The following is an 18,509-nucleotide window of genomic DNA, read 5'->3' on the forward strand; positions in this document are numbered from 1 at the left end:
AAACAGCATGTTTGTGAGCATTTTGTTAAGCATGCTACAATCAACAGGCCCAGAATGGATTTATCAAAAACAAATAGTACCCAGACTAACTTCTTTGACAGTTACTGTATATATTGTATCTGTAGGTATCATTGTGGGAATCCCAGATTGTACCTTTATAATAAGGCTGGTAAATTAGCTAAAGACATCAAAACATCTTTAGTGGACATTTGCCAGAGCCTAAAGGTATTTCTTGGGAAAGATGCAGATAAAAAGGTGTTGGTAATTCATCTCGAATGTTTACCTTCCATTATCAGCACAGAGATGAAGAAACCTTATTCCAAACATACACCTTTGTGACCTAACTCATAAAAATGCAGCCATGTAACAAGGACCAGTTACTTCCAAACTGTCTATGTTGAATTATAACTCCCAGTTACTCCCTGCTGTGATATATAGCCTCTATCTTCCTTTCAAACATTCTCCAGCTATACCACTTACTATTCAATTGTAAATCTTCTATTGTAAACCTTCTATCACTCTTTTCTACCCTCCCTTTGACAAGATGTTGATTAAGGGTATATTGTAAACTTCTTTGATAAGATTAGTAGAGGATTGTGAATTCCTTTGTGTCATTTGTTATTTTCTTGATGTATGGCAATGTAAACTGACTTTTCTAATAAATATAGCACTCTGGAAAGACAGAGTAGCCATTTCATCCAGACGTTGCCTTACCGTGTCTCATTGGGAAAAACTGTCTAGGATTGGAATCGTGATTTGGCCCGCCGTATGAAGAGATCCTGCTTTCCTTAGCAGGGTAATCTCCTCATTTGGTGACCTCCGACGTGATCTACTTTCACAACGAAGCATCCGTCGAGGTGTGACGCAGAAAAGGGACTTCCAGTCTCTGGCGTGCCTAACAACTTCCAACGCTCACTCAGCGCAAATCCGTGAGTATGGGAGGAAATTTGTCTACAGGGCAGACGGCCCGCCTTAGGGGGACAGGTTGGTCTAAAGAGCAGAAGGCTCACCTTAAGGAGCTTAGACAGATTGTTATGGCTTATGAAATTATATTAAAGGAGAAAAGTGAATTTCCTACCAAAACAGGAATTCAGGAATTAATGAGATACATTTGGCAGAACTGCCCGTGCTATCCAACTTTTGGGTCTCTTAATATAGACATATGGGCGGAAATAGGCTCCTATTTGCACGAGGAGCCCAGGGCACTCCCAATTATATTAATAAATTGGAAAAAAGTTTTAACTGCCCTCTGTCTCCATCACGGAGACACAGTTACTTTTTCAAAAAAGCAGGCGGGTGAATCAACAACTTTAACACCAACCGCCCCTCCCAAATATGAGGATGTAACAATAAAAGCTGGAGGGAGAGTAGAAAGAGAAATCAAAAAGGAAATTTTGCAGCACACTCCTCCAGAAGAAGGGTCTAATATCCCTCAAAAATATGAAAAAGGAACAGCAGAGATTGTAGAGAAGGTAAAGCAGGAGATTACAACAGAGATTATAGAAAAAATAAAAGAGGAAATTATACAGCAAGCTCCTCAGGAAGAGAAATCTCAAATTTACTCAGTTTTAAATGATCAGTGTCCATATGGACCTCTCACCACAGGAATGGAGAAAGCAAGAAGTGGTGACAATGTGACATTAGAGGACTTAAAATTGTTAGCTGCTTTCCCCGTTGATTTTACAGGACGAAATCCTGTGCACACTCCCTTGCCACCTAGTGTTTTAAAAGATCTAAAATCAGCCATAACAACTTACGGCTTATTGTCTCCATATGTTCAAGGTTTATTTGCAAATGTAGCTGATAACTATGTTATGTTACCTATAGAATGGTATTCGATGGCAAAGGCAGTCCTTAGCATGACGCAAGCCATGCTTTGGAAATCCATTTTCCGAGAACAATGCATGGTGTTACACGGCACCAATGCCAATTTTCCTGTCGCACAACTGCAGGGATCAGGCAATTTTAAAACACAGGCTCAACAAATGGCCATCCCTAGGGATTCTTTAAAAGTGACCGGAAGAGCTGCAGTTTTTGCCTTTGGTCATCTAGATGACATGAAATCTGCAAGCACTTCTAATTTTATTTCTATCAGACAGGAAAATGGAGAGCCATATAGTACCTTTGTAGAGAGATTGCAGACTGTAATAAATAGAGAAATTGATAATGCTGTAGCCAGAAAGGAACTGATGATGAAGCTAGCATTTGAAAATGCTAATGAAGACTGTAAAAGGGTTTTAGAGCCGTTAAGAGGGGATTCAACAAAGAGGCTGGTAGACTATTTACGCAAAGCCTCAGTGGTAGGGTCTGCTACGTATCAGGCACAATTGATGGCCGATGCGTTTGTAATAAGTCAAAATAATCAAAAATCTAGAGGACCAAGGATGGGAAATTGTTTTAATTGTGGAAAGCCAGGTCATTTTAAAAATCAGTGCAGGGCCCCAGGGGGGGGGGCAGGAACACCCATTAAATATGAGGGGGCCAGACCTAAGACCCCTTGTCCCAAATGTGGGAAAAATGGCCATTGGGGAAGGGAGTGTAGGGGGAAAAACAGTCAGAAAGAAAGTGAAAATAGACAACAGTATTCGGGAAACTAAACAGCGGGCGTGACTCCAGCCCGCTAATCAAAGGAGCCACTTTTAACGTAAACTGTCCAGAATTCATTTCAAAAAATCATAAATCCATAGTTTCACTACCATCTGATAAACCTGAACCCATTGCTATCGTTACCTCCCCAAGAAAACCAGTGGATTTTGCAGAAAAAGATGCAATTGTGCAATCAGTAATAATTCAAGCTTCAGAAACAGTTGAAATGTTTACTCCTGGATTAGTATATTTTCTGCCATTAAATATGTCAGCAGCCCATTTTCCACCAGCAACCCCCTTAATTATGTACCCCCATAGGGACCTTATATCCCGTAAGATCCTAGCCTCACCCTTCCTGCTAGAAAGTACAGATATCTCTTCTCTAGCTTTGGCTTGCATCTGTGACAGCCCGCTCACAGTAAAGGGGGGGGAAAATGCTGCTATTGTTATCCCTGTCTCTTTAGAAGTTAATCCCTATGGATATAATCCTCTGAGGCATTGTGAAAAGGTGCCTTTGGGAGAATTGATTACTACACATGAAAATTACTTTACCACAGGAGTAAAAGCTCAAAAACCTTTTTTGACCATAATTCTTAATGGCATTCCCTTTTCTGGTATCTTAGACACGGGCGCTGACGTTTCAGTGATAAGCTCTGCTCAATGGCCCTCTTCTTGGCCCTTACAATCAACCGCTGCTGTTAAAGGAGTAGGTGGGGTCCAGTTGGCCCAGTCCAGTGCAGAGTGGTTAGAGGTCTCAATTCCAGGTTCAGCAAATAAGGCACGTATCCGCCCGGTTGTTTTAAAATTGCATGTTAATCTTTGGGGAAGGGATTTGCTTTCCCAATTTGGGGCAACCTTAACATTGGAATGAGATTGCCTCCATGTATGGAAAAAGCAGGATAATTTTCTGTCTAAAATTTCCTGCCCATTAAAAACTTGAGCTAATTTGTTTAAGTTGATTGTTAACTTAAGGATTTTTTCCCTTAAGGATTAGGCGTGATTGTAGTAACTAAAGAGATCTAGAGACTGTTGATTGCTTGCGTGCACCCCCCTGCCATATTTGGAAACCTCTTTATTAAATTCACACTTTGAATTCGAGGCTTCCTTTCTCCTTATATGCATTTCTTTGTCCCCCGTAGTCCTAGTCCGTAAAACTCCTCAGCATCAGAGCATTTCTCTTTAGAGAAAGTTTCTGCCTGCTTCCTAACCTGACTCACTGTCAGGAAAGGGGGGAGGAATAGCCTGGGGGCATTCTGCTTCTCACAACAGGCTGCTTCTTATCTTCCTTTTTATATTCAATGATCTCGTCTGCCTCTCTTCTATTACCCCCCACGATGTCCCTCTTACGATGTCTTTCTTAAGTTTTTTCTCATCCTGAGTACCTAAATTTTTTTCACAGATGTTTCATAGAGTAATTGATTTATGGGATTTGAATTGGAATGGAGAAAAATGTTTTTGTGCATGCATGAATGTGTACCTTCCCTAATTTAATAAATTGTACTGGGAATGTAGGATGTGGAAACCTGAGAGTTTTGCCTCTTTCACTTCTTATTCTTATTTTTTCCTTATTTTTGTGTAAATGTGTGCCTAAGTTTTTGTACACCCTCAAGGTAATAGCCAGTAAATGTTTTAAAAGTTTTATCCTTGCTTCTGCCGTGTGTTTAACTGATTTTCTGGGAGCTTTCTACCCCCAACAAAGCCTTTTCTGTGGGGGGAGGAAACGCAGTTAGGATTTAAACTGTTCTCTGAGTTTGTTTGTTTTTCTCCTCCCCCTGCTTGGAGCACGAGCCTCAAATTCTTTAGGGAAAAAGAGCCATGAGGATTTAAAGTGGCAATACATTCCCCAGGCTTAAAAGTTTCGTTTCATGAGGTGCATGTGGATAATTTTTTTCTCACACCTGGAGAGGAGTTGGGATTTTCTTTATTTTTTTATGAATGTTGGAAATGATGGTAATGGCTGCTTAGTAGGAAGGAAAAGGGATGTGTTGAAAAGCTGTTAATAGTTGGTTTTTACGAGGTAAAGCCTGACTGAATGGGAAGACCTAGGTAATTGGACTTGATTGCCTTGATGTGATGTCTGTTAAAAAACTTTCAGGTGCTTTTAATAATGTGTAAAATTGAATTGGATTGATGGTGATATGTTTGGCCAGCTGACTAAATAAATAAGTTCATTTGGGTTTGAAGCTGTGAAAGAGCAGATAGGATTTAAACTGCTTTTTGAGTTTCCCCGGCTGCTTGGAGGAAGACTCATCAGCTTTTCAAGGGAAAGAGATTTAAAGATTTAAAGTGACAAAGTCTGAAAGGTGCTGTTTTGTGCTACGTGCCTGTGTAAGTGATCGTCTGTGTGAGTTTTTCCCCCCCTTTTCTCTTCCCCCTAAGCTGTTCTTTGGAAGGGAACAGGAGTAGCGGGGGGAGTGTGTATGCTAATGAATTTTTGAAACGGTGGTGATAGTTGCTGGGCTTGAAGAAAAAAGGGATTTTTGAATGTGAAATCAATTTGCACGGGCGTTTCAGTTGCAGTGCAGATGTGTATTGGTGGTAGAAGTTGGTATGAAGGTACTTGGGTTTCTTTTTTAAAGAAACAGCAAATTGCAAGGTTGTTTAAAGGTACGTGTGTGTGCTATTGTTTCCAGATTAATTGAGAGAGTGCAGAGTAGAGAAGGGGAGGGACCTGAGAAGTGTTAGAAAAGCAGAGTGTTTTTTCTGGATGAGTGTGTGTCCCAGAAAGGGATAAACTAACAAAGAAATCCAAAGACCTCTAATTGCTTGTAAATGGATCCCTTAATGAAGCTTACATTAAAGAATAGCACACCCATTTGGATTAATCAATGGCCACTTCCTATTGTTAAATTAGAAGCCTTAAAAGAAATTGTTCAACAGTTGTTATTAGATAAAAAGATAGAATTATCAAATAGCCCTTATAATACTCCTGTATTTTTAATAAAGAAGAAATCAGGAAGGTGGAGGATGCTTCAGGATTTAAGAAAGATAAATGAAGTGATAACTCCCATGGGACCTCTGCAATGTGGTTTACCCAATCCTAACATAATTCCTCAGAATTATGAATTAACAGTTATTGATTTAAAAGATGCTTTCTTCTCTATCCCTCTGCATAAAAAGGACAGAATATTATTCGCTTTCACTATTCCTGTTTTAAATTACAGTGAACCTACAATAAGATATCAGTGGAGAGTTTTACCTCAGGGAATGCTGAATAGCCCAACTCTTTGTCAATATTATATAAATAAAATTTTAAAACATTTTAGAGCCAAATATAGGGGTACTTTATTCTACCACTACATGGATGATATCTTATTGGCAACAGAGAAGAATGCACAAGATACACACTCAGAAGTGGTAACAGAAATTATGCAAGAACTTAATTATAAAGGTTTTAAAATTGCTTCAGAAAAAATTCAAACAATGCCACCGTATTTGTACTTAGGACACAAGATAATGACAACTTATGCCTCACCAGTAATTCCAAAATTGCCTGAAATGGATAAATGTAGTTTGGTGCAATTACAACAATACTTGGGTTCAATTAATTGGGCACGTTCTTACATGGGTTTAACCACAAGTCAGTTACAACCTTTATTTGCATTACTGGCAGGGAGGAAAGAGCCTGCTTCAATACTAACAATAGGGGAGAGAGAAAAACAGTGTATTCAGGTCATTGAAAGGGCCTTAGCAAAGAAGTGGGTAGATAGGATGATTTCACACGCTCCTCTTTCAGCAGCTATTTTCAATACTAAGAACTTGCCCACAGGATGTTTATTGCAAACACAACAACAAAGGGTTTTTATCATAGAATGGATACATTTATCAAACACCCAAGGAAGGACGGTTTCAACAAAACCTTTATTGTTATCCCAGATAATTATAAAGTTAAGAGAGAGAGCTCGAGCTGTGGTGGGGATGGATCCAGAAATTATTTATGTCCCATTCCCATTACCATGGTGGGAGAAGTATTTTCAAATATCAGATGCACTTCAATTGGCCTTAAGTGACTATTTAGGGACAATTAAATACCACCTTCCCACAGATTACAGGTTTTTGTTGCTGAATCAACAACACCTGCAATTGGCTTCGCTACAAAGTAAATTACCTATTAAAGGAGCAGTTACAGTTTTTGCTGATGGAACAAAAAATAGGGGAGCTTGTGTGTATCAGATCTCAGGACAGTGGATAACTTATCACACTGCCCCCCAGAGTTCAGCACAACGTTCTGAATTAGCTGCTTCCATTTTGGCCTTTGAGAAGCTTAAAGACCAAGAAATTAATTTAATTGTGGACTCTTTGTATGTTTATCAAGTAATTAATAATTTGTTTGATGCCTATCTTTCACCAGCATTAGATAAGCAATTATTAGATATGTTTTTACAGTTACAGCAATTAATAGTAGACAGAAAATTTCAATATTTTGTGGCTCATATCAGGAGTCATCAACCATTTCCTGGGATATTAACAGAAGGGAATGATTATGCAGATAAAGCTGCTAGGGAAAGTTTTGTTGGATTTGCAACCCCATGGGAAAGCCATGAATATTTTCATCAAAATGCAAAAGCCTTGATGAAGATGTTTGGAATTTCAAAAACAGAAGCTGTGGCGATTATCCAGCAATGCTCAACCTGCAGCAAGCAGGGAACAGCGATTCCCATGGGGGTAAACCCCCGAGGAATTAAACGATGTGAGATATGGCAAATGGACGTTACACAATACCCTCCCTTCGCACCCTGGAAATATATTCACGTCACAGTGGATACCTTTTCAGGTTTTATTTTTGCAACTCCACAGAGAGGGGAGACAGCGAAGCAGGTGATTAACCATTGTATACGTTCCTTTTCAGTCCTAGGAAATCCCTTGGAAATTAAGACAGACAACGGATCTGCGTATAGCAGTTCTGCTTTCGCTACCTTTTGCGATCAGTGGAAGATTATTCATAAGTTTGGCATTCCATACAATTCCCAAGGACAAGGAATAGTAGAAAGAGCAAATTTAACCTTAAAAATGATGCTTGAGAAGCAAAAAGATACCTTTAAGATAGGGCTGCCTGAAATTCAAAACCGTCTGAGTAAAGCTTTGTACACTCAGAATTTTTTAAATCTTACAGGCTCGCCTATAGCCTCCACAGCGGCAGAGAGGCATTTTCAGAATAGCAATAGTGTAGTCTCTCCCCGCCCTCTTGTTTATTACAGGCAATTACCAGACCCTCAGTGGAAAGGACCAGTGGAGCTCGTGACCTGGGGACGAGGTTACGCTGCCGTGCAACTTCCAGACAAGGTTTTGTGGGTTCCTGGAAGATGCGTGCGACCGTTCCATGAGAAAGCGGTAGGAACGGATAACACAAAGAATCCAGAAGCAAGCCTGTCTCTTCTGTTCCAAACGACAGACGACTAACCTGCTATTGCACTCTATGTGCTGGTTTTGCCTCTGTCCCTGCGAGGCCTGCTGTTGCTCTCACTGCATTTACTGTGTGCTTTGCACCCACTGCAAGATTCCGTGTGACATTGTGATAATTGAACAATATCTTGAGGAATATTTTTCCTACACCAATCCATCTCACACTGAACTTCGTATCACACCAACGGTGCAACAAGCTATTGACATTCCTTTTTATAACCATTATCACCAAGGATCTCTTGACCCCTCTTTTGATACCTAAGATGAAGATCCGCCCGGAACAAGTCATTGGCCATCCCTATGTCCCAAGGGTGCGACAACCCCGATGCCCATTTATCAGAGAACCTTTGCCTGGACAAGAAATGGGTTTTTGGGATTTCTGGGTTACTCCTATGTCTTTTAAGCATTTTATATTGCACCTTTTGGGTATGGTATTGGGGATGGGCATTTTACTCTTAATAGTTTGGGGAGCATGTAAATACGAACGTAAAACTAAGAAGGGAATAATAGGGGATATCCAAGAGATTCCTTTCCTACACAACCGCTCAAAAAGAGCAATGATTCCGTATTCTGCTAGGGAAAACTGCAATTCTCAAGGAATGTGTATTTACCCTCACAATACATATGGAGAAGCCAATACACAAGTTACTTTAACTTGTCATTTGAAAAATCCAGAAGCACCATGCTTGATTACATGGCGATTTTTGCCTGCAAAATACAAAAAGGCTTCCAGGTATGTGAGAGGTAATTCCCACCCGAAAGAGAATGGTTGTTTATCACAAATTAGAATAATCATCACAGAAAATTCTATAGGTTGGTATCAATGTATACAATATCAAAAAGGGTTACCTAATAAAATAATAAAAACAGAAGTAACTTCAAGGGCAAGTATAAAATTTCCCCCAGTTAGTGAATGGTTTTTAGCATTATTGAGTTATCAACAAGAGAGGGGAAGAGGTTTACATAGTCATTTACAAAAAAGAGAGATAAAAGAGGACATTTGCACAGCCTGTTTACAAAAAACCAAACAAGGTACAAGAATTTCTATGACCTTAATATATTATACTATGAAGCCTGAATGTAATGGAACTATAATACCACCATGCACACATAACAATACACAATACAATCAGTGCTATACACCAAATGGGATACAATGTTATGAACCAAAGGCGGTAGGACCTGTAACAAGTAGTATCTAAAACATGAATTTCATACAGCACAAAGATTATTAGGGTACATAGCCCATAATGTTTCAAGGGGGATAGCACCTATTACTGTTTGTTTTGATACATGTTTAGCAATTGAAAAAGGGCAAGGAGGGGGATCCGCAGGGGTACTCTGTGGAGGACAGTCATGGGAACAATCATATATCAAAAATCGTAGATACTCGCTCAACGATTTCATCGTATGGAGGCTATACCCAACCAAGTGTGTATTGGTATACAAGTGGTTATGGACCTAATAATTTCAATCTTTCTGTTACTCCAACCACTACTAATTGTCGATCCCATCACTGTACCCCACTCTGCCTTTCCGCACAGATAGCAGGTACCTTGGGTACCCGATATTATCATTATGGTATTGGTATAGATAAAACAGGAAAGGATCCTTATGGATATATTATTATAAAGACTGAAGCAACAAGATTAACTAATCAACCTGTAAAGTTTTTCTGGAGTTATGAACAGGAAATTGCTAAACTTAATGATCTACCTACACCTCCACGAGCAAAAAATATGTTTATTAATTTGGCCCAGGAAGTTGCCACAGAACTTATGTTAAAAAATTGTTTTGTATGTGGAGGTACTACTATGGGAGACCGTTGGCCGTGGCACGTTCAGGAAGCAAATTATACGGAGATAGCACTATGGCAAGGGAATTTTACCTTTAATAATAACTTCAATGAAACCTGGCAAGTTACTTCCCATATAATAGGTCATATATGTTATACCAGAAATAAAAACAATCGGATCAAAAGAAACAAACCTATGGGATTTCTAAAATGTTCTAATGAATGGGAAAATAATACTTGGGTTTCACAAATTAATATGACCCAACCTGAAAACTCATTGCTGAAAGTGACTAAATTGCAAGGAATTTCAGATCCTGAAAATGATACTATTGTGTGGAATTCACCTGATGGGTTATACTGGATATGTGGTAACTTTGCCTATAATATGTTACCCGCGGGGTGGTATGGGTCATGCATCTTGGGGGCGATTCAACCCTCATTCTTCCTAATTCCTATAGAGAAAAAACAAAAATTGGGGGTCCCTGTATATGATACTCTTGGAAGACGTAAACGTTCAGTAAATCTCTCTAAAGGGATAAAGATAGGAAATTGGAAGGATGACGAATGGCCCCCAGAGAGAATTATTGCATATTATGATCCCGCCACGTGGGCACAAGATGGTTCATGGGGTTATAGAACCCCCATATATATGATTAATAGAATTATTAGATTACAAGCTGTATTAGAAATAATTACAAATGAAACTGCATTGGCGTTAACCAAACTTGCAAAAGAAAGTGTATTGTCAAGAACTTATATTATGCAAAATCGTTTAGCCTTAGACTATTTGCTTGCAGCCGAAGGCGGAGTTTGTGGAAAATTTAATCTTAGCAATTGTTGTATACAGATTGATGATTCTGGAATTGTAATAGAAAAAATTACTCGAACAATGATACAAACTGCGCATGTGCCAGTACAAACTTGGAAAGGCATGTTGGACACTGATGGATGGCTTGGAGGTATTTTTAACAATTGGAAACAAGGAATATTTTTCATTGGAATGATATTATTGGGACTAATCATGTTGCCTTGCATAATACCCTTGTTACGTTCCACTATACAAAGCATAGTTGAGGCTACGGTCCAGAAGCATGCTCTACTAGTGGCTGCCAACACATCAGAATTAATAATTCCTGGATATCCGATGAATGGGGAATTCATAAGAAAAAAGCTCCCCATGGCAAATTAATCCCTCTTTTTAAAAAAATAAAAAAGGGGAGATGTGGGAATCCCAGATTGTACCTTTATAATAAGGCTGGTAAATTAGCTAAAGACATCAAAACATCTTTAGTGGACATTTGCCAGAGCCTAAAGGTATTTCTTGGGAAAGATGCAGATAAAAAGGTGTTGGTAATTCATCTCGAATGTTTACCTTCCATTATCAGCACAGAGATGAAGAAACCTTATTCCAAACATACACCTTTGTGACCTAACTCATAAAAATGCAGCCATGTAACAAGGACCAGTTACTTCCAAACTGTCTATGTTGAATTATAACTCCCAGTTACTCCCTGCTGTGATATATAGCCTCTATCTTCCTTTCAAACATTCTCCAGCTATACCACTTACTATTCAATTGTAAATCTTCTATTGTAAACCTTCTATCACTCTTTTCTACCCTCCCTTTGACAAGATGTTGATTAAGGGTATATTGTAAACTTCTTTGATAAGATTAGTAGAGGATTGTGAATTCCTTTGTGTCATTTGTTATTTTCTTGATGTATGGCAATGTAAACTGACTTTTCTAATAAATATAGCACTCTGGAAAGACAGAGTAGCCATTTCATCCAGACGTTGCCTTACCGTGTCTCATTGGGAAAAACTGTCTAGGATTGGAATCGTGATTTGGCCCGCCGTATGAAGAGATCCTGCTTTCCTTAGCAGGGTAATCTCCTCATATCATTTTTACAAATACATTAGAGCCTATATTTTAATATTTTCCCCATAAAATATTTTCTATTAAAATAACTACTGCAGATATCCAAGTTGATGGGCTACAAATATTTTAGAGGGGAAGGTAAAATTTAGCCATTGCAGGAGCAAATTAAAGGGTTTTTTTAAAGGACTTATTTCCCTACATGTGGCAAAGAAAGAAACAGGCAATTCTCTACAATTACTCTCTTAACAGGTTGCACCTCTAGCCAACTGGTAGCAATCAGGCAAAACAATGAAGAGGGCAGGAAATCTAAAATTAGGTTTTACTACCTATAATGGAGGATTTATGGGATAATTTAATTGGCAGTCTTGGGATAGAAACCAGGAGAACAGAATAATGTTTATATATTTCTCAATATAGTCTGTAAGCCTAAATGTAAATATTTCTGAAAATCAATTTAAAAATGAAATTAAACTGTTTTTCCATTTTTCTTGTTAGGATTGTTAACTGCAATTAATTGGTTCTATTTGGTACATGTTGATTAACAAATAGCTTGTGACTAGCAAAAGGTTGCAATTTAATCTAATACTTTCATGATCTAAATAATGAAATTTAACATTTTATAAATGACAAATTGAATTCACCAAATAACAAGTAGTATAGTTTATTATTTCTGCTGAGTTCTTTTAAAATATTTTATAGTATTATTTGCAAGACATTATATGGTACTAGATGTTTTTGTAATATTAATAATCATTAAGAAAACTTGTTTTTAAACAAACCAATCTAAGTTCTCAACCATTATGAACCATTATGAACCATTTAACTATTATTTTATTAATTATTTATTCATTAAACAAATTTATATAGCTGCCCAATTCACTCAGAGATTACTCTAAAAATCATTGTAAAATCCAACATATAATAAAAACCATAAAAAAAATCTCCCCCACATATGGCTGCAACAACATTATCAAATTAAATGTTTGCTTGACTCGGTCTCCATTCAAGGACCTTTCAGAAAAGGAGGCTAATCATACCCTGGGATGAGATGATGTTCCATAAAGAAGGGGCCACCACTGAGAAGGCTCTTTTTCATGATTGCACCAGAAGACAATTCTTAGTCAATGGGAACCAGAACTTATCCTGCCTTCCTGTCCTGATGGGCCATGTACATGTAATTTAGGGGAGAAGTAGTCCTTCTAATAGCCTGGCCCCAAACTATGTAGGACTTTCATCTCCAAAATAGTACTTGATTTCTGGCATACATGAACATCTTTAATTGCAACACTACTTCTATTTTGGGAAAACAAGTCCTGAATTATATTATCCATAGTGGATTGTCCTTTGAAAATCAATCTCTCTCTCTCTCTCTCTCTCTCTCTCTCTCTCTCTCTCTCTCTCTCTCTCTCTCTCTCTCTCTCTCTCTCTCTCTCTCTCTCTCTCTCTCTCTCTTCTTTGCAGTAGATCAATCAAAAACAGAATTCTTAACTACAGAAAGGCAAATGTGATTTAATAGATATTACTAAAACTCAAATTCATGAATGGAATGCAAAATTGAAGGGCATGACATACTCAAAAGGATGGAAAAGCATTTTTAGAAGGGAGAAGATGAAAGCATATACTGTGTATTAAGATCTTAACAGGAAACTGCTTAGTGAAGAGGTTAAAAAAGTGCACATTTTGGCAAGAAGTGACTGTTGACTTCAGGCTACTACTTAAAAAAGACATTGGGAATACAGACAGCTATACACACCAAATGTCAAGATAACCAATTCCAACATTAAGTGGTTCCTGAATAATGACAATATTGTGGTTTCCCAGGAATGACAATCCTCAAAGGAACCACAGGAGGATTAAGAACTTCTGAGAAATAAGATACCATATGTACAATTGTACAATACTGTACAATAAAGGAAAATAGAGGAGTAACTTTGGAAAATGTTACCGATATATAAGGAGTATTATCCTGTTAAGAATTAGAAAAAGTATATACACAAAAGGAACTTAGCATGAGAAGTGAAGCTAAAAACAGCAAAAAGAACCATTTTTTGGCTGTGACAATTGGAAAGGAAAGAAAAATGGGTAGGTAGGTGAGTTACTTGTAAAAAAATGGAGAATGCCAGGTAATGGGAATCTTATTCAATGATATTCAAATCATCTATTGAAAACTGAATTCATTGCATTTTAGACAGCTATGTACATTAGGCATTATCCAGATTCTGGCACTCAGCAGTGTTGCACGCATTATGTGAACTCACTTGCCATGCATTCAAGTCATCTACAGTCTGTTGGCTTGCCAATAGTGCATGTGTTTGTAACAAGAGAAATAGTATGCAGGTAGTCCTTGACTTACAACCATTCATTCAGTAACTGAAGTTACATCAGCAGCAGTGGTGGGTTTCAAATTTTTTTAGAACCCCTTCTGTAGGTGTGGCCTGTTTTGTGGGAGTGGCTTGCTGGCCATGTGACCGAATGGGAGTGGCTTGGCACTTAGCAAACCAAATGTTGGCTCAGAACCTCTGGCATTTGAAGCATGCAAGTCTTAAAGCTGTCAAGTTACAAGACCCTTGCACCACTAACCCTTTAGAAAAAAAACCCAGGGGTGTTCAAACTTGACAGCTTTAAGACTTATGGACTTCAACTCCCAGAATTTCTCCTCCAGTCATGTTGGCTCAGGAACTCTGGCATTTGAAGCACGCAAGTCTTAAAGCTGTCAAGTTATAAGACCCTTGCACCCCTAACCCTTTAGGGAAAAAAACGTAGGGGAGTTCAAACTTGACAGCTTTAAGACTTGTGGACTTCAACTCCCAGAATTCCTCCTCTCACTCTTCATCTTGATGATGTGCGGACGGACGGGCGGAGGGAGCTGGAACCGGTTCTAAACGGCACTGTAGAATTGTGGAACCTCTTCTATAGAAGAAGTTAGAACTGGCAGGAACCCACTCCTGATCGGCAGTGAAAAAAGTGACATGACCATTTTTCACTTTTGACCATTGCAGCATCCCCATGGTCACATGACCAAATTTCTATGCTTGTCAACTGGCTCATATTATGCCGGTTGCAGAGTCCCTGGGTTATGTGATCACCTTTTGTGACCTTCTGACAAGCAAAGTCAATGGGAAAGGCAGGTACACTAACAACCTTGTTACTAACTTAACAACCGCTGTGATTCATTTAACAATTGTGACAAGAAAAGTCATAAATTTCGGCAAAATTCAATTCTTTCTCTTAGCGACAGAAATTTTGGACTTAATAGCAAGTAAGTCAAGGACTTACAGCTAATTGGAGTATCTATATGAATAGAGGCCTCTATTCTTCATTCTCAAATTAATAACAACTATTATTGTAACAAAAGAAATAGAAACACTTAAATGTTTGTAGTATTTGAGTTACATATTTCTATAAGATGCAGCAGGATAAAATGATAAAGGTATATTTAGGACTACAGATAGTCCTCAACTCACAAACATTCATTTAGCAACTGTTCAAAGTTACAATGGCACTGAAAAAAGTGACTTACAATCAGTTCTTGCATTTACAACTGTCGTAGCATCCTCAGTCATGTGACAAAATTTCAGGTGCTTGCCAAATGGTGTGTATTTACATTGGTTGCAACACCCAAGGTCATGCGGTTGCCATTTGTGACCTTCCAATCAGCTTCTGACAAGCAAGGTCAATGGGGGAAGCCGAATTTGTTTAATGACTGCACAATTCCCTTAACAATTGCAGTGATTCACTCAACAACTGTGGCAAAAAAAAGTCATAAAATTAGAGGTGACTCACTTAACAACCATGTTGTTTAGCAATAAAAAAATCCTGGTCTCAACTATTGTCATAAGTCAAAGACTACCTGTAGTATAATTACGGTATGTTCAATACATACTTTTTCAAAGTCTATGTTATGTATTTGTGGGGAAATGGTTGAACTTTTATTTATATATCTTTTATCATACTACTCACACATTATTATACTCATATCTGTAGCTTAAATTGCTGATTCTTCAATGATTTATTTCATCACAGTTTCCCTTGCACAAATTGTTTGCATTTAGTTTTTTCCTAGTACAGTACTTTCTTTGAAAATGATCTAGAAATTGCAAATGCCCAGATGTTGATGGAAGAACATGCTCCTGAGGTCCTTTTAGTAAGAATTGGCCTCTTTATAGGAACTGATCCCTATTATAATGGGAAGAGGTGGAAAGGAGTTAAAGACTTCGTGAGAATTCCTAAATTAGATGAAATCTTTCTACTTTATGTTTAATAAAAAGAGGTACTGTAGTTGCTAACTACAGTGTATTTTTAAAATAATATCTAGTTTGTTCATCAGTTCCGTGCTCCTGATTTAAATGAAAGAAGACAGTTATGTACAAGAAATCCTACAACTATCTGTTCAAAAGTAACTGTATCTGAAAAGCCTACTTCAGAATAGGCATAACATCTCATTTAAATCCCTATGGGCCTGTGAAACATTTATATCCAATGATAGTGGCATTTTGTTAAAATCTGTAAGTGTGTAGCTTTTGTTGCAGGAGTTTCTAATTAACATTGAGTTTAGATAAGTCACTTTGCATATTTTCAATTTCACATCATGGCAGTTGTGCCCTCCCTCTTTAGTGTTTGGTGGTTGAAGTTCAGTGACTAATTTGAAGTCAATCTATAGTTGATTTACAACTGCAGCTTGCTCAAAACAGATGCAAAGAAAATATTAATTCTGACTAAGTCTAAATGACTCACAACACTTAAATTGGAAGTCCTTCAAAAATGATATCATATGGCTTCTTCCACAAATAAGGTGCTCAAATTGTGCAAGGTTTTTTCTTTCTTTCTCCTTTTTCAGTTTTCCAAGAAAAGTACCTAAGACACATGCCAATTTAGTAAATGTTTAAAAGTCCATTGTGGTAAAAAAAATGACTATAGAAAATAGCATCTTTGTATTTCACCACTTTATTCACTACAAGTATTCTGAGTCATGTCTGCTTATTTCAGTGCTGAAAATAAGCCTTTATTACTCTTCATTCCTTTTTGGTTTTCAGCACCAAAACAGGAATGAAAGAGTTAGAATTATGGAATATGTACAGTTTCATGCTCATCAAGAGACTTCTGAGTCAAGTGGCTGCTGCAGAATCTTTCTCTTCTGATGATGCTATAAGAGCTTTAAAAAACCCTCAGGAATCAGCATTCAGTTTCCCAAAGGATTGTTCAATGAATAAATAACCCTTTTATAAAAAAATAACTAGAATTATTTTCTTACAGAGAAATTAAGATTTTCTGAATATATCACATCACAGTAAAATAGATATATCCATTAAATTGCCGTGGTCTCACCTTATTTAAATGTCCATTCTATATTTATATTATTCACATTTATTTGCACTTTGCATTTTTGGGTACTTCCCTCTTTCAAAAGAATTGATAGTGGTTCAGCATTAATTACATAAAAACCAAACATGCAGAAGTATGATAAAGCAATACAGTTATAGCATCAAGTGCAATAATATATCTGATAATAATGGTTGTAGTTTTTCTGCACATTTAGAATGTAACAAAAAGGATGTAAAGATGGACATAATAGTGGTGTGTTATATACTGAAGTAGTGAGAAGAAACTTTGTATTATGGTGTAATACATGAGTGCACACAAATATACAAAGAGAGAAAGTGATAAATAGTTGTTATTCCTACTGACATGTGACAATTGCAAAAATAGACTATATCTGAAAAAGCCAATGAACTAGTCACTTATTTTCGAAGCAAATTCTGGGAACAGAGAAGATTATGTTCTATTGGGCTAAAATTCATTAAATCCAGATTTAAGCATTTATATAAATCCAGATTTGAGTATTTATATTAATAGCCTACTAAGTAGAGATGCAGATTTTTTTTTTGATAGGTTAAGATAATATTAGTGATGTCACCAAATCTCAAAATTATTCTGCTTTTAAGTCAAATACAACGAAGTTTATAATTTTTCAATACCTACAAAAATAAGATTTCATTCTAGCAAAGTTTTAATGGATTCCGGATACAGACCAAGTTTGAGTTAACCATTTGTTATTTGTTCTGCTGAAGAACTACATATAGATCTAAATTTGAAGTACAAAATGTAATTTGAAGTGTTGGGGGTGGGTATAATATATGTGAGGGACAGTGATGTAAAGCCATGAGAAGATGCATCCATTTTAAGAGGTTTGCTATAAGTAAGGTGATCAGATTTTCAGATTGGTAAAGAGGGACACCATTGACCGACGGGGGCGGGGGGGGGGCGGGCTTGATTAAAAATTTTATATTTTGTCAAAAGGTCACAAAAGGTGATTAGATGACCCCAGGACACTGAAACCATCATAAATACGAATCTGTTACCAAACAAAATTTTGATCACGTGACCATGAGGATGCTGCAATGGTCGCTAAGTGTGAAATATGGTCGCAACGGTCACTAAGTGTGAAAAATGGTCATCAGTCACTTTTTTCAATGCCATTGTAACTTTGATCACTAAACGTTTTCCCCCTCCTCGAGACACCTCACTTCTTCCTTCCTTCCTTCCTTCCTTCCTTCCTTCCTTCCTTCCTTCCTTCCTTCCTTCCTCTTGCTTATCTACCTTCACCTTATCCGTCTTCTGCTCTTTCCCTCTCTTCCTTCCTTTCTCCTTCCATCCTCTCTTCTTTCCTCACACTCCCTTCCTCCTTTTCTCTTCCTTCCTCCTTCCATTCTTTCAGCTTCCTTTTTTTGCCTATCTACCTTCTCTGTCTTTCTGCTCTCTCTTCCCCTTCGCTTCTGTTCCTTCCTCCTTCCATCCTTTCACCTTCCCTCCTTCCTATTCCTTCCTTCCTTCTTCCTTCCTTCTGCC

The 18,509-nt window shown here is 37.7% G+C and overlaps 2 protein-coding genes across 4 annotated transcripts in view; one reads left to right on the plus strand and one right to left on the minus strand.

The window, feature by feature from the left end:
* ERG (ETS transcription factor ERG) overlaps positions 1–18,509 on the minus strand; it is a 113,984-nt gene that overhangs the window by 84,168 nt on the left and 11,307 nt on the right. The gene's annotated exons all lie outside the window — the stretch shown is intronic.
* Positions 8,684–10,973, plus strand: LOC148044403 (endogenous retrovirus group 3 member 1 Env polyprotein-like). Its single transcript, XM_087722110.1, has 2 exons — positions 8,684–8,722; positions 9,291–10,973. The coding sequence occupies exons 1-2, from the start codon at positions 8,684–8,686 to the stop codon at positions 10,971–10,973; spliced, it is 1,722 nt and encodes a 573-aa protein (XP_087578236.1).

This window comes from Thamnophis sirtalis, unplaced genomic scaffold, assembly GCF_051295495.1.
Source record: "Thamnophis sirtalis isolate CommonGarterSnake01/CBP01778 unplaced genomic scaffold, rThaSir2_p1.2 scaffold_8, whole genome shotgun sequence".
Classification (NCBI taxonomy): domain Eukaryota; kingdom Metazoa; phylum Chordata; class Lepidosauria; order Squamata; family Natricidae; genus Thamnophis; species Thamnophis sirtalis.